General features: G+C 37.2%; 1 protein-coding gene across 1 annotated transcript; it reads left to right on the top strand.

Annotated features, from left to right (window-relative positions):
• Window positions 1-11,309: 11,309 nt before the first annotated feature.
• Window positions 11,310-13,843, top strand: LOC306867972 (homeobox protein DBX1-B-like; the record flags this gene model as incomplete). The annotated part of the gene is made up of 4 exons (XM_079413942.1): window positions 11,310-11,667; window positions 11,859-11,960; window positions 13,256-13,458; window positions 13,541-13,843. The coding sequence occupies 4 exons, from the start codon at window positions 11,310-11,312 to the stop codon at window positions 13,841-13,843; spliced, it is 966 nt and encodes a 321-aa protein (XP_079270068.1).
• Window positions 13,844-14,253: the final 410 nt, after the last annotated feature.

Here is a 14,253-nt window from a genome sequence, read left to right as displayed (position 1 = left end):
CTTGAGAAATCTGATTTGGGGCCCTGACTGAAAGGAAGGCAGGTTGAGCGTGTGTTATAATCTTAGAGAAGGTATGGTGAACATGACACGGCTCTCAAACTGAGAGCAAAATATTCATGTGTTCCCTTTCTGAAGAGGACTGTATTTGTTTTTTGTCTTATCTGTTGTCTGTACTTTTGTCTCAGATTTGTTGCTTGGACAGTTATATATACAGATCAAGCAAAAAATACAGCTGCCCAAGATGATGGAAAAAAAAATCTTATATTAATGATATATTTATAAATGAAAAAAAACTAAACATTTATATAATTTTTGATGTGAAAAGCAAAAAATTTAAGTAATAAAATAATTTCCGTTCACTTTAAATATGTTTATGCAATCATTATTTTCAGAAACATTTTCGAACATTTTTGAAGTACTTTTTCCCTTACAAATTCCATACATTTTTGCATCATAATTATTAAAAGTTTTCTTTACGTCAAAATTTGTTTTAGTTTTGACCTAAAAGTCCTTTTTCATAAAATTTTATATTTTTTAAAAACGTAATGACTTTGATACAGTCTTAACGGTTGGGTATTAAATATAAATTATATATGTATTAATTTATGCCATTGGTTTTTTTGTTGTTGTTTGTTTAGTGCTGATGTTGTTGTTTGTTTAGTGCTGTCAAATGATTAATCACTATCAATCACATCCAAAATAAAAGTTTTTGTTTACGTTATATATATATATATATATATATATATATATATATGTACGTGTACTGTGCATATTTATTATGTATATGTAAATACACACACACACAGTATATATTTAGATAATATTTACATGTGTATACATTTATATATTCATATTCTTATATTTTAAATTATAAATACATTTAATATATAAACAACATATTTTTCTTAAATATATACATGCATGTGTATGTATGTGTATATATATATATATATATATATATATATATATACAAATAATATACACATATTTTTTTTTTTTTTTTTTTTTTTTTTAGAATTTCGCCTTTAAATTAGATTTTTTTTATATATATAATCTCCAGACAGTTACGCTTTTTGAACATGCTTTCAACTTCCAGATTTGATCTTATTTTAATTTTATTTTATTTTTTTCATGGGGCATGAATTGAAAAATGTCTGTTACAGGACATTTAAGAATATGCAATAGGTTTAAAAAAAATACTTATTAATCTACAGTTATTGCTATTATAACAATATAATAACAATAAGGTGAAATGGCTCAACCAATGTCTTATGCTTAACGTCTTAACATATTTAATATGACAACAGACAACAAATTATAATTCTATTGTCTAAAAACCACTTTTTTCTTATTAAAGGCAGAAATGTAATGACAAAAAGCATGTCGCTATATCTACAGTAATGATATATTTTTTTTAAAAACAACAACTTGACTGTACCATCTACTAAAGGCCTGCGCTCGGCATCACAGACAGCTGCACAAAAAGTCTCTCCATACAGACTCAAAACAACAGTGGGGAGGGGAAGAGACTTTCTGGCCTCTTAGAGGCAGCCTCTTGAAGTCAGTCCCGACAGTCAACCGGGGTGTTGATTAGTAACCCCCTGCCAGAGGACGCGCTCGCGTGCCTGCACCATTCGCCACCTCCGGTCGAGGTCTCCAACATGCCATCCTTTTGAGAGCAAGTCAAACTGCGGCCCGAAACGCTGCAGAGAATAAAAGTCCCCTGCACCGCAGTGGACGTCCAGCGGACTTCCATTCAAGCCCTCGACCTCCATGAAAATGGCAAAATCTGAAACAAACTTTCAATCTCCGCATCCCGTTTGAGTGCGGGAGAATGGTGGCCTTCCATTTTCACAACTCCCCCCACTGATCCTTTTGTTCTCACTGTGGCCCTAATAGTCTTTAGATTTCGCTTTGACCCAGTGAGGGTTATAGACTGCTGAAAGAGTCCCTTTTGTCCCTAGCTTTGAGAATGATAAGGAAAAAGGCAAAAAATAGTCATTAAAATCCAAAATGAAAGCCAAAATGACACATCCTTTAATATGAAGGCACAAAAAGGGGTCTGTATGATTATCAGCATCAATGAGTTTGCTAATGAATACGCATTGCCTAAATTACAAGTTATCGGTTTAATGGCTGTCCTCAGCATATAAAAATATACAGGAGGATCCATGTTTTATTCAAAATCAGATTTATTATCTGGATAAGAAAGGGTCCCATAAAAATGTTAGGATGGCTATTGAGAGTCCCCTGGCCCTTTGTGAGCAGGACCCCTCCTCATCTGAAGAAGGAATGATTTCATGACTGACTGAGAATGAAGAACAGCCTCAGTTCTCAAGTGACTATTTTCCTGACTCTCTCTCACTCTCTCTCTAAGCAGTAACACCTACATTGTATGCAGAGAGACAGAAAGCATTGAATGGCCTTAAAAAGAAACCCCATTCACTTCAAGGCAGCTGGGCAGGCCAAGTGTTCAGCCGGCCTCTTTACTCATGGATGGGTTTTTGTGCGAAGCGTGAGGAGAGGCCTCCAGCGCTCCTTCTGTAAGGAAAAGAAAGACAATAAATTTGTCTTGTGAGCATTGCTACTGCTCAGTTCTTCCACGTAGCATTACACTGTGGCCAATATACAGTTTTATACTTTTCCTGGATGGTTTTGTGGGCTTCTGGGTTGATCTGATCTGCATTTTTGGCAATGCACTGCCAGGGGCTTGAATACGTGCCAGTCTTAAAAGAGGGTCTTTAGAATGTAGAGGGGGTCAAAGGTCTCACAAGAATGTATAGATCCTTACTGCCATCAGTCTTGACCATCAGTGGACAGCAGAAAATAACACTGAGTCTAGAGTGGCTGTTCACTTTATGAAGTCTCCTCAGAAAAGAAGAATTGAAGTCGCTCTTTGGCCTTTTTTCCTGTTCTTTTCTTTCTCTATACCTCCACTTTTAAAGCATTGTCTTCTTTCACCTATGGAAACTTGTTACAACTTGCCTCAGTTACAAAAGGTAATTGTGAGATAAAGTTTAAAATAAGAACTAAAGTCACGCTGTGAGATCAAAATTACAATAACTCGCAAGAAATAAAATCACAATTGGGAGATTAAAAGACAAATTGCAAATTTTAACATCACATTATGATAGATCTAAGAGAAACTAAGTTATTGGGAAATTAAAAGTCAAAATTGGGAGATATAAAGTGACAAAAGAAATCAAATTAATTGCTAGATATAAAGTCATATTTTGAGATAAGAAGTTGCAATTAAGAAAAAAGTCACAATTATAAATTAAAGTTTTATAAAATTACAACTGCACTGAATTATTATTTTTTTTACTCAGAAATTGCTGGTAATTTTTTATTATCAAACAAAACAAGTGTGAAGTAACAATAAATTAAACGTAGTTCAAGTAGAAACTAGAGTAAAATAGTATTTAAGGTCAGAAATGTATAACCCTCATAAAAGTACCTTTTTTCTTGAAGGCAGAAATAGGCTTCAGCATTCACCACATTTGGAAGGGAGAGTTTCAAAGTAAAGTTGAAAATATATGCACAATATATAATATATGCATCTTTAAAGATTGAAGGTAAATGATCATCTCAAATGAGTGTAATTTTACAGTGATTATTTGTAACAAACCAGTTCTCTGAAATGCACCAAAGCGACTGAGAAAAATGTAATATGATTTCCTCTTGTATACCTACCAGGATGTCAGCGACAGGAGTGATTTGAGTCAAGTATGCACCTGTTGCTGCCACATTCTCTCTCCATAAGGAATTATTTCTTGTGGAGATTAACATTCATCTGTGCTGCACACATCTCCACACTTTCTGAAGAAGTGGCTTTAACTTTGATGTGCGCCAGAAACATGGCCTTTTGGGTACAGAAACCTTGTTAGCCTTTCTTTGGGTCCGAGAGGTGGGAGGCCAATATCACGCACCTCTTCAGGAAGTGTGCGCTGAAAGCACGGAGCAGTGGGGATTCCGGCTGGATTCCACAGGACCAGCAGGCTCCGCCACTGGCATTATCCTCTCCGGGCAGGAGATCCCGGGCCAGAGCACCCCCACTGGTACTTCCCCATGCCTTTCAACCCCACGGCCTGCAGCACACAGAGAGGAGATTAAGATTAATCTCAGGTCCGACATGCTGATATTAACACCACCTCTCCCACCCTTCACTCTCTGCCGGAAGAAGCGGTACTGTCGCATCTGTTTTTAGAAGTTGAGGGTTGTGAACACATGAAAGTCTAGGACATGGATTATGCCATGTCCTAGAAAATAGAGACATGTTCAAAGGTCTGGCCTTTTCCAGGAATGAGGATGAGAAATCATTCTTACATCAGCCAAAGTGGTGTCTAGTTCACAGTGAAAACTTCGAATTGGTTTTAAGGTGCAATGATCCAGTACCATAAATGTCTTCTTTAATGGTTCTATATATTGATTATGCATGCTGTTATTTGCTTTCAGCAGGAGCACCTCCAGGTTGTCCATCAAGAAGGATCCAGATCTCCTTTAAAAAAATGCTCAAATGAACTGAGGAATAAATCCAAGTGTTTTATATATATATATATATATATATATATACACACACACACACACACACATATATATAATTTTCTGGTTCACTTTTAAAATGTAAAATTATTGTCAATCGGGAAATATATAATTTTTCCATTTAAGGTTATTTTTAATATAATTGAAGGTTTTTAATATAGGGCTACATGTCTAAGCTGTCATCTTTTTTATTTGAATTATATAAATATACGTATTAATATAATATGTTTTAAGTTTTCTTACTCTCACAGTTGGCAAAAAGAGTTTCTTTGGGTTTCATGTGGGAGAGCTCCTCTTCCATCTCTGAGATGTTTCATTTTGATAAATGTTTGAGGATTGAAACATCAGTTTTTATTTATATTAGTCATTGGCCAGCCATTTTTTATAAGGTGTCTTTTTCTTTTTGTGATACGTGTAGGTACTACACAAAATAAAGGTTCTTGAATGGTTCTTTGCGTCTGAATTTTTGTTTGTATAGAATTCTTGAGTTGGCTGTATGCAGCGTTGGGAAGGTTACTTTGGAAATGTAATAGGTTGCACATTACAAGTTACCTTATTCAAAATGTAACAAGTAGTGTAACTATTTCAATTACTTTAGTAAAGTAATGTAACTGCACTCTAAAAAATGCTGGGTTAAATACAACCCAGTGATGGGTAAATATTGGACAGAACATATGCTGGGTTGTTTTGTTTTTTAATGTTTAACCCAACCTTCTGGGTAGTAACCCAACCGCTGGGTCTAAACAACCCAATCGCTGGGTTCGTCCATATTTTACCCAGCGCTGGGTTGTATTTAAACCAGTATTTTTAAAAGTGTGATTACTTTTTCTAACAAATATTTTCAACTGTTTCATTATCAAACATTTAAACCAGACAGCATTAACCTTACAATAGTACTCTGCAAATTCAAACAAGAGAACTAATCAAAACACAATAGCATCACTTTACCAAACTGCTTTTAAATGTCAGGAGGCATTATCAAAAACAGGAAAAGCAACAAATTCATATTATTCAACATATCCTAGCTTTTTGCAGAAAACTTTCAGATGTAACCTCCTTTGTAGTCATTAACATTAACTGTAATTTAATTAGACATTTTTTTCTCAGTAACTGTAATGGATTACAGTTACATTTATTATGTAACAAAATTGCATAATTCATCAACACTGGCTGTATGGTTCTTTGGAGATTAAGTGTTACTTACTATAATAATGTTACATTATTATATTTATAGTTAGATAAACATATTGGTTTCTGGGTTATTTCACTACCCGATCTCATTTGGCGTAATATTTGTACACATTTTCATGAGACTGGGCTCTATTTCAAGAGGATGAACATTTTGTGGTCTTTGTGGAACTAGTTCTCCTTTGGCAATAGACTCCCTTTAGTTGTAAATGGAGCTTTTTTTTGTTGTTCATGAAAAATTTTCAAATGATTATTACAATTTTGCGTTTTAGAAAGTAAATTATAATCCAAAGAATACATAATTACATTTCAAATGAGCGTTCAACAAAAGAGAGATTAAAAAACCTGAAATGTCACAACAAAATCCCATTCAAAACTGCCACCGTGTGAGAGTGCACATCATTTAAGGCGAATTACACCACCGTAGCACTTTTGCTTTGTTGTCTGACTCAACATATTGCTCCAGCAGTGGGAAAAAAGCTAAATGTCAGCGTCTAACGTCTTCTCGCCCTTACCCCTGTTTGCTTATCCCTGTGAGAAAACCCACTCCTTCACAATATACACGTTTATTTCGCACATTTGAGTACATTTTCCCCCTTTAAGGCCTGACCAGGGAGAAGCACAGGAATAGGACCCGCACACACACACACACACACACACACAGCCAGGCCTTGAAAAGGCAAAAGTTCTTTGCTGTTATGCAAATATAGCAATCTGTAAATGGTCGAGTGAGAGTTATATTTGAATTAAATGAGGCTTTGCCTTTTCATAACGCTGAATTGCAAGCCAAAGTCTCAATACAGAATCCCCACGCCAAGGCCATGCATATTATGCATTTGACGAAATGTGAACTGACACAAATACCGTGGCTCACTTTCAATCCGATTACTCGGCTAAACCACATCAATACCAGCCAGCCAACAGGCGCTGGCGTCCCCCATTCAAGTAGCCAGCGAACAACCCCGGCTCCTCCTCAGTACACAAGCGCCTCAGCTACGTCTGCTTTGCCCCATGTTCAACTTATCAGGCGTACTCAATAGGAGCCTTTCGACAAGGTTCTCTCCCCTGCTCCCTGAGTTCAGGTCTAAAACAAAGCTAAAGATTGTGCTAATGGGCTCAAACTCTTAACACCATCCTATGGCCCCATACAAGCATTTAGCTTTAAATAGGGAGTCCTCCCTCCAAGCACTGAATTTTTTGGTTTGTGTCCCATTTTAAGCTCATTGAGTGGCTTTTTCTATTATGAGTGTCAGCAAGAAAAATGGCACAGGTTAGCATGACCAAGGGTCATTTTATTTGCAGCAGTGATTGCTTGTTAGCAACAAGCCCTTAATTTAAAGTGGTCTTGACAACCACGAGGATTGTTCCTTTTTTCAGACTGCGTAGCAACGCTTGGGCTTCCCCAGAAACACAATTTAACTAGAGCCATTTACAAGCTTTATTTCAAAACAACCTGACAGGTGCTGAGGAGTCTGAAGAGATTTGCCGTAACTGTGAAACTTTATGAGATTAAAATGAGAAGAAAACACATTTTCCACGTTGATGTGGCCTGAGCTCCCATGACCAATTTAAATCTAATGAACAGATTCTGTGAGATTTTTTTTTTAAATCTCAAAAGCTTGTTGTTTTCTTTTAAATGCATATGGTGAATTAGCTATTGTATTGTAATGTATTTAAATGAAGTCTTATCTTTAAAAGAACAGAGGATGATGAGAAATATATTACCCATGGGAAATTGATTTTAATTTAGCATCCTAATTATCTAAGAAAATCAACAAAAACTGAAATACACACAGACCCACCCATAATTTTAAACATTTTAATCATGCTTGTGTTTCTATCAAAGCATTTAATGACTACTATGCAATGATGATATGTTCTGATTAAAATGTTAGTCTTAAATTAAGGAAATAGAAAAAAAGTTTTACATTTAAATTTAAAATAGGCCTACACATCATGTATTGAGCATATAAAGATTGATTGCTCAATTTACAATGGTTAATCATGGGATATCATAAGCCAAACATATATCACAAACCTACAAAAGCTAAATTTATTCATTAATTATTTGATGCGATCCTTATTTTGCTGTTTTCTTTATTGCTATCACTTTTTGTGTTGGGAACCTTTTTTTGTCCATTTATAATATTTTTCCTTAACATATTAAGCTAGTCAGACTAGACCGCTTGAAAACAAGGCTATGAGGGGAAACAAGCCTTTAGATAGGTTGTACTCTCTTATAAGCTATAGATCAAGTCTGTTTTCAAAACTGTTTTCAAGAGTTTTTTCTTTCACCTCTGTCACCTCAATCGTTTCTGATTTTTCAAAGACACGTTTTAAGTGTTTTGGCAACCTGAACGATCAAAAGTAACATTAGGCTAAACGTTACTGAACGTGCATCTCCAAACAGCCTCGTTTTCATTCGTGAAAAAATAGGCATATATGCCTATGTCGTCTAACCAATTTATAGTGTAGTTAAAATATGTAATTGATAATCACTTAACCAAAACACTCTTCAAAGCCAAATTACAACCTAAAACTTGTTTTCAAGTTACCGGACAAATGTTTCTCCATTTGGTGATTTGTGAGGCTGCAGAGACGTGTTGCGCTAAAGCTGTCTGAACAGAACAGGTGTTTTGTCTGACGCAAATCAAAACGCTTTGTTCTGCAGACTTACGTTTGCTCCGGCGTCATGTTTAATGCAGAGTTAATATCAATTTAATGCTTGTCAATGCTTTTCTGTATTTCGGGTCTTGGTTAATCTCCTCAGTGTTCTGCCGTCCTCGGATAGAAACAGATGCTGGGTCTGTCTAAAAGGGGTTTGCACGAAGGGCGGCTTAAGGTGTTAAAACCAGACTCATATGCAGTGTTTACATGTTACTTAAAGATATTAATTCAATTAAAAAATCTAATCATAATTTGCAATGGGTTATTATTACTCTGTAAATAAAAAAAATAAAAAAAAAGTGACAAGGCATTATTCAATTTTAGTGGCTTAATATTTTTCTGTTCATAACTGGTCTACATGTCATTTAATTATATAATATTAATATAGCCTAACATATTTGAACTATTATAATTTTTTATCCTCCCCCATACATTATAATGAGTAGCCTACTTTCTATAAACAAAAACATAATTTTCAATAATATTATAAAATTATACTAAGTTTTACTGCCAAGTTTTTTGTTTTCTGTTAACTAGGTTTTTAACGTGCTTTAATCATTGCATTGGCATTTCACTTAAGTTGCTTAGACCAAATCTGCAGAATGCGGATAATAAAATGAAGCCAAATCATTTTCGATTTATGCCGTTGAGCTAAGGAGAATGACATCAGCACAACCTGTAATGCAAAAGCGCAGGCGTTAATGTGTGTCCGGAGGAGGGAAGGCACATTTATGTGGATATAATATCTTAGAAATGTGTCTTTAATGGGTTTAATTCAGCGCCCGACCAGCTGCACTCCCTCTATTTGGTAAAGAGAAAACAATCGTGCCATGGCTTGGAAAGCAAGCAGAAATTAGTTTCGGTCACCGAAGCTAAGCTATATTTCCTGCAAACCATCTGCTTGATAGGTACAATGGAGGGATTTTCAAGTGCAAGAGAAAGAATAAAGTGCTTTGAACGTGCAGAAGTCCTCTTGGGTTTTCTGAAGGTGATGAGGTGTCTTAATACGACTGCCCCGGGCGGTGCTAAAAACAACTGATGCAAATCTAACGGTCGTATTATTTGATGAAAATTTGAATAATTACATGCTAATCACTTATGGGTCTGTTATTGGCGTGTTGATAGATTTTAATAGCCTACTTGTTTAAGCTGCAGCAAAGGCTGTCAACAAAAATGTTCCATTCAATTGAGAAATTAATGTGATTCAAGATAGATTGATTAATAGATTGATAATAAAGCTACAACTATATTTTAAGTTCTGGTTATGTTGGCGAAAGTAAGAAAAAGGTAGGGATATACTGGGCCGTAATGAGGGAATTACAGCTGTCCCAAAATTACTTGCGTGATGCCACAGTGATGCCCCCAACAAAGATTTCTCTGCTTTTACTAAGATGGTTACTAAGACTTCTTAAGATGGACTGTCGGGCTGATCCCGTTTTAAAAAGTTCTGAAATATTGTCTAAAGAGTCAGTATCACAATCCATTTGTGCGAAAGAGCAACGCCTGGCGCATAATTTCATGGAGATTTACTCGCCGTGTCATCGCTCAGGGCTCACGCGGACTATGTCTTCCCCTCGTTTTTTTTTCCTGTCCAAATCAAAGCGCACGAGTTCACTCCGCGGAGATAAATGTGAAGGTAGCTGCAAGAAAATGAATGGATAGTGAGACAAATCCTGACAGAGAACCGGTCAAACGCCATTAGTCACAGGTCTTAGCCCACAGGCTTAAGGATTCACCTCTTTTGGTGCATCTGACAGGGGAGAGCGTCTGTCCCAATAAAAGCCTCCAAGGAGAAATCCTTTTGTTCGCACTTTTTCTCGTTTTATAATATATTTTATCAGTAGGCGTTGGCCATTTTCCCCTTGCGGTTTAGCAGCAAAACTTGAAAGGTTGTGCTTTGCCATAGCACATTAAACCTTATCCACGTGTGGCGCATTATGTTCTCTGACCCAGCTCCTCAAACAATGAAATTCCTCTTTTTTACTCTCTGTAACTCAATGGAAGAAAATGTGTGACCTATGAGCAGAAAACACAGGTTGGCAACTACTACACTGAAAAAAATTGCATTTAGTAGTATTTTCTTGTATAAAGTAGTCCAATATTCTTTGTTTTATTTACAACTTCGAAAAATCATTGTACAGCGTTGCTATCCTGCGTTAGCATTTTTATTTAAATGCTTTACAAACACTGGACAGTATAGCCGCAAAATCTACGCCGTGAAATGTCTTCATCTGTAACCTTTTTGTCATTTCTACACGAATTTTCTGAGAATTTTTCAATGATAATTGGTTGAATAATGTTAGTAATCAACTAAAGTTGTACCCCAGCACTATTTTACTTCTAAGTTTGCAGTTAAAATTATTATTTTTTCCCCAATTTCTTCATTATATTGGTTATTTTTAGATCCTGCTTTTCCTTTAATTTATTATTTTCAAGGTGTAATGCCTAGAATATATATATATATATATATATATATAAATCATTGCGTTTCGTATGCAAAGCAGAAAGTGTTTTTATTGCAATATTTGTAACAGCATGACTATGATAATTAACTATAGACTCCAATGTTTTTTTTTTGGGGGGGGGGGGGGGGGGGTTCGTAAAAGGCTGTTGTCTGCGGTTTGCTTGTGGTGTCTAATCCAATCCGAATTTCCTCTGTCCAATCAGGACGCGCCGTCTCTAGAGTAAACGGAACTCACGTGGAGAATTTGGTTGAACTTCATTGTTAGAGCTGTCACCCATGAAAAGGCTTCTCCAGCGGTCCACTATAAAACCCCTGGAAAAGAGAGGGACGGGCAAGAGCTCCTTCATTCTGCCCTCTTGGACTCTAATCTACGCAAGCCTCTGCAGTGAGAGAGTAGCAGCACGTGAATTCCTCGCTGTCATTTTCAACAAAAAAAAAAAACGGTGCAATGATGTTGCCAACTGTTATTGCGCCACCTGCTATGTATCCAAACTTTCTGCGGCCCTCGGCGGCTCTTTCCTTGCCTCCCACTTTACAGTCGGCGTTCACCACGCACTCGAGTTTCCTGGTGGAGGACCTGTTGCGGATCAGCAGACCTGCCACCTTCATGCACAGGAGCATCCCGTCTCCAAGCGCATCTCCTCCGGCCACAGGAGCCACAACTCTGAACAATTCCTCCGCAATCCACGTCGCCATGTCTACATCATTGCCAAAAAGATCAAGCTCTCCACAAACATCATTTTCAAACGATCCAAATTACTTGAAGTTTGGAGTGAACGCGATTCTCGCGTCAACAACACGAAACGGTAGGTTTCTCTTTTGTTTATAAACTAGCAACTTTATACTGTTAAAGCATCAACAAGAGTAACTGTCTTGAATGTTTTGTTTAAAATACGCTCATTAAGAATTTAGCTACATTTATGTTATAAACGCATTTTATGTCACATTCAACTTGTACATTTCATATAATTAAAGTCCGCTTTATTTTGTGTCATAGCTTCACCACCACCTTCAGTGCAAGGACTGAATGCGAAAACATTTCCGTTCCCATATTTTGACGGCTTATTCCACCCATTCATCAGAGCATCATATTTCCCAGGTGGGTTCCTAAAAAAATCGCTGTCATTTCTTAATTCGGTCAAACTGATGGGCCTTCAGAATCTGCTTCCAATGCTGGAATTTGTAGGACATTGTGGAATCAGTCTCGCTAATTCGATGCCCTATTTAGCAAATGCAGTGACTGCTGACATTTTGCACCGCTTCCCCTAATCCACAAATTAGCCGGAATTGTCATGGTCCCAATTTAAGGCGGGTCCGCTCTCACAAGCAAACTGTTGGCGTCTCTTCATCGCTGCCTTTTCCCACCGAGCCAGTGTACTTAGTTACTGATTGGCAACAATGCTTTCAGCACCATGACCAATTGGTCAGCTCCCTCTGGGCAGCCACACACAGACCCGTCGTTGACTTAAGCATGCTGCTGATAGGCATTTACCAGTCATGGACTAATTCCCCTATTAGCTTCTATTCAGTGTTTCAATATTCTCACAAGACCACATAGAGTGTGGGGAGTCTTCACTGGACGTCCAAGCAAAAGTTTTGGTCTCATGTAGCAGCATGAAAATTGCTTAACAGGGTCTTAATTAGACTACTGTGTTCACTAGTAGCAATACAAATGGATTATAAAAGTTTATTAAAATTTACTCTAACCAATGCAATGATTACGAAAACTATATTTGTATATTGGTTAAAGCTAAGTATGCCTCTAAAACCAATAAAAGTGGGTCTATTTTGCGTTAAGCTTCATGTCCATCAATCCAATGAATGCGGGCTACAAATAGCCTTGTGGATCGTGCACTCATTCAGACCGACGATAATAGACTGATTCTGTTCACCGCGGTGTGAATACGTCAACAAAACAACTTGAGCAGTATGAATGGCTTTTCGTGTCCATTTAATGAAAATATTTGGGGGCAAACATAGTCCCCCGCCATCAGTATTCTCAAAATGTCCCTGGCATACCGTTGTGTTTAGTTTTTAAGTGTAAATCTCTTTTGTGGCCGTAATATATGGCTTTAGTGGCCTGTCCTAAGCCTTTTTCAGTCAGTTCATTACTACACAATTACCGTCCACGCTTCATTAGCACCTCTATCTTTCACTGGAGCGCTCTGAATGACTGCTCGCCCTTGTTACCATACCAATGCTTTTGGGAACCAAGCAATGTGCTAATTAGCTTCCTCATCACTCAAACGGTTTGTTTTTAAAAACAAAACAAAAACAAAGGCCAACTTTCGTTCCAAGCCCAAAGACTACTTCCTGTTCTTAGAAAAGACTCGTATTAGCTTATTTAGAGAGAAACACTGATTTTAAAAGAGTTTGTTTGGTTGTTTCTGATAGCATCGTCTTCAGCAGTGCCTATTCCCGGAACTTTCGCATGGCCCCTCACTGCTCGAGGGAAGCCGAGGAGAGGAATGCTTCGACGGGCCGTCTTCTCTGACGTGCAGCGAAAAGCGTTGGAGAAGATGTTTCAGAAACAGAAGTACATCAGCAAACCAGACAGAAAGAAACTGGCGGCGAAACTTGGCCTTAAAGACTCTCAGGTAAGATGATGTTGTCCACAAACATTTTTTTTTGTATCGTACCTTTGGGTGTGCTCATGTCTTGCGAACGCTTTCTCATCAGGTTAAAATTTGGTTCCAAAACCGAAGAATGAAATGGCGCAATTCCAAAGAAAGAGAGCTTCTGTCGTCAGGAGGTTGCAGGGAACAAACATTACCGACGAAAATGAACCCCAATCCTGACCTGAGCGACGTTGGAAAAAAGTTAGAAACTGACGCGGCTCTGAGAGAAAGCCCGCGCGCGCCTTTCTGCCTTCCGCGCGGGAATCACGAGCTCAACGTAGATTTACAATTCACTTCGCCTTCCATCTCCAGCAAGCACTCAGACTTCTCAGAATCAGAGGACGAGGAAATAACCGTGTCGTAATCATTAAGCAGACTATAATTTTTAATGACTTATGTTTATGCACAAAACTGGAGGAAACCTTTCAGAAAAGTGGTCTTGTTTGACAGTTGTGTGAACTTTATAGGAAACCTTTCCGTTTAAGAGAGAACGTCGTAACCGCTGCGTTTTTGGCAGTGTTTTGTATGAGTATTTTGTATGGAATTTTTATACCAAGATTATTGTAATCTTTCTTAATGATTTGGGATTCTTTGTCTATAATCTTAAATACGTAGATGGCACATTTCTAACTTAAAAGTCTTATATTATTTTGTATACTGATGTTTTGTTTTGTAAAAAATGTATATACATGTGAAAAATATTTTTACAAATTAAAAATCCAAAGCAAAATACCATAATTTTCGTTTTTGTCTGCCTTGAAATGAACATTTTAT

The sequence above is a fragment of the Barbus barbus genome (assembly GCF_936440315.1).
Source record: "Barbus barbus genome assembly, chromosome: 50".
In the NCBI taxonomy this organism is placed as follows: domain Eukaryota; kingdom Metazoa; phylum Chordata; class Actinopteri; order Cypriniformes; family Cyprinidae; genus Barbus; species Barbus barbus.
The sequence above is the reverse complement of the archived record's forward strand: the minus strand, read 5'-3'. Positions and strand labels throughout refer to the sequence as shown.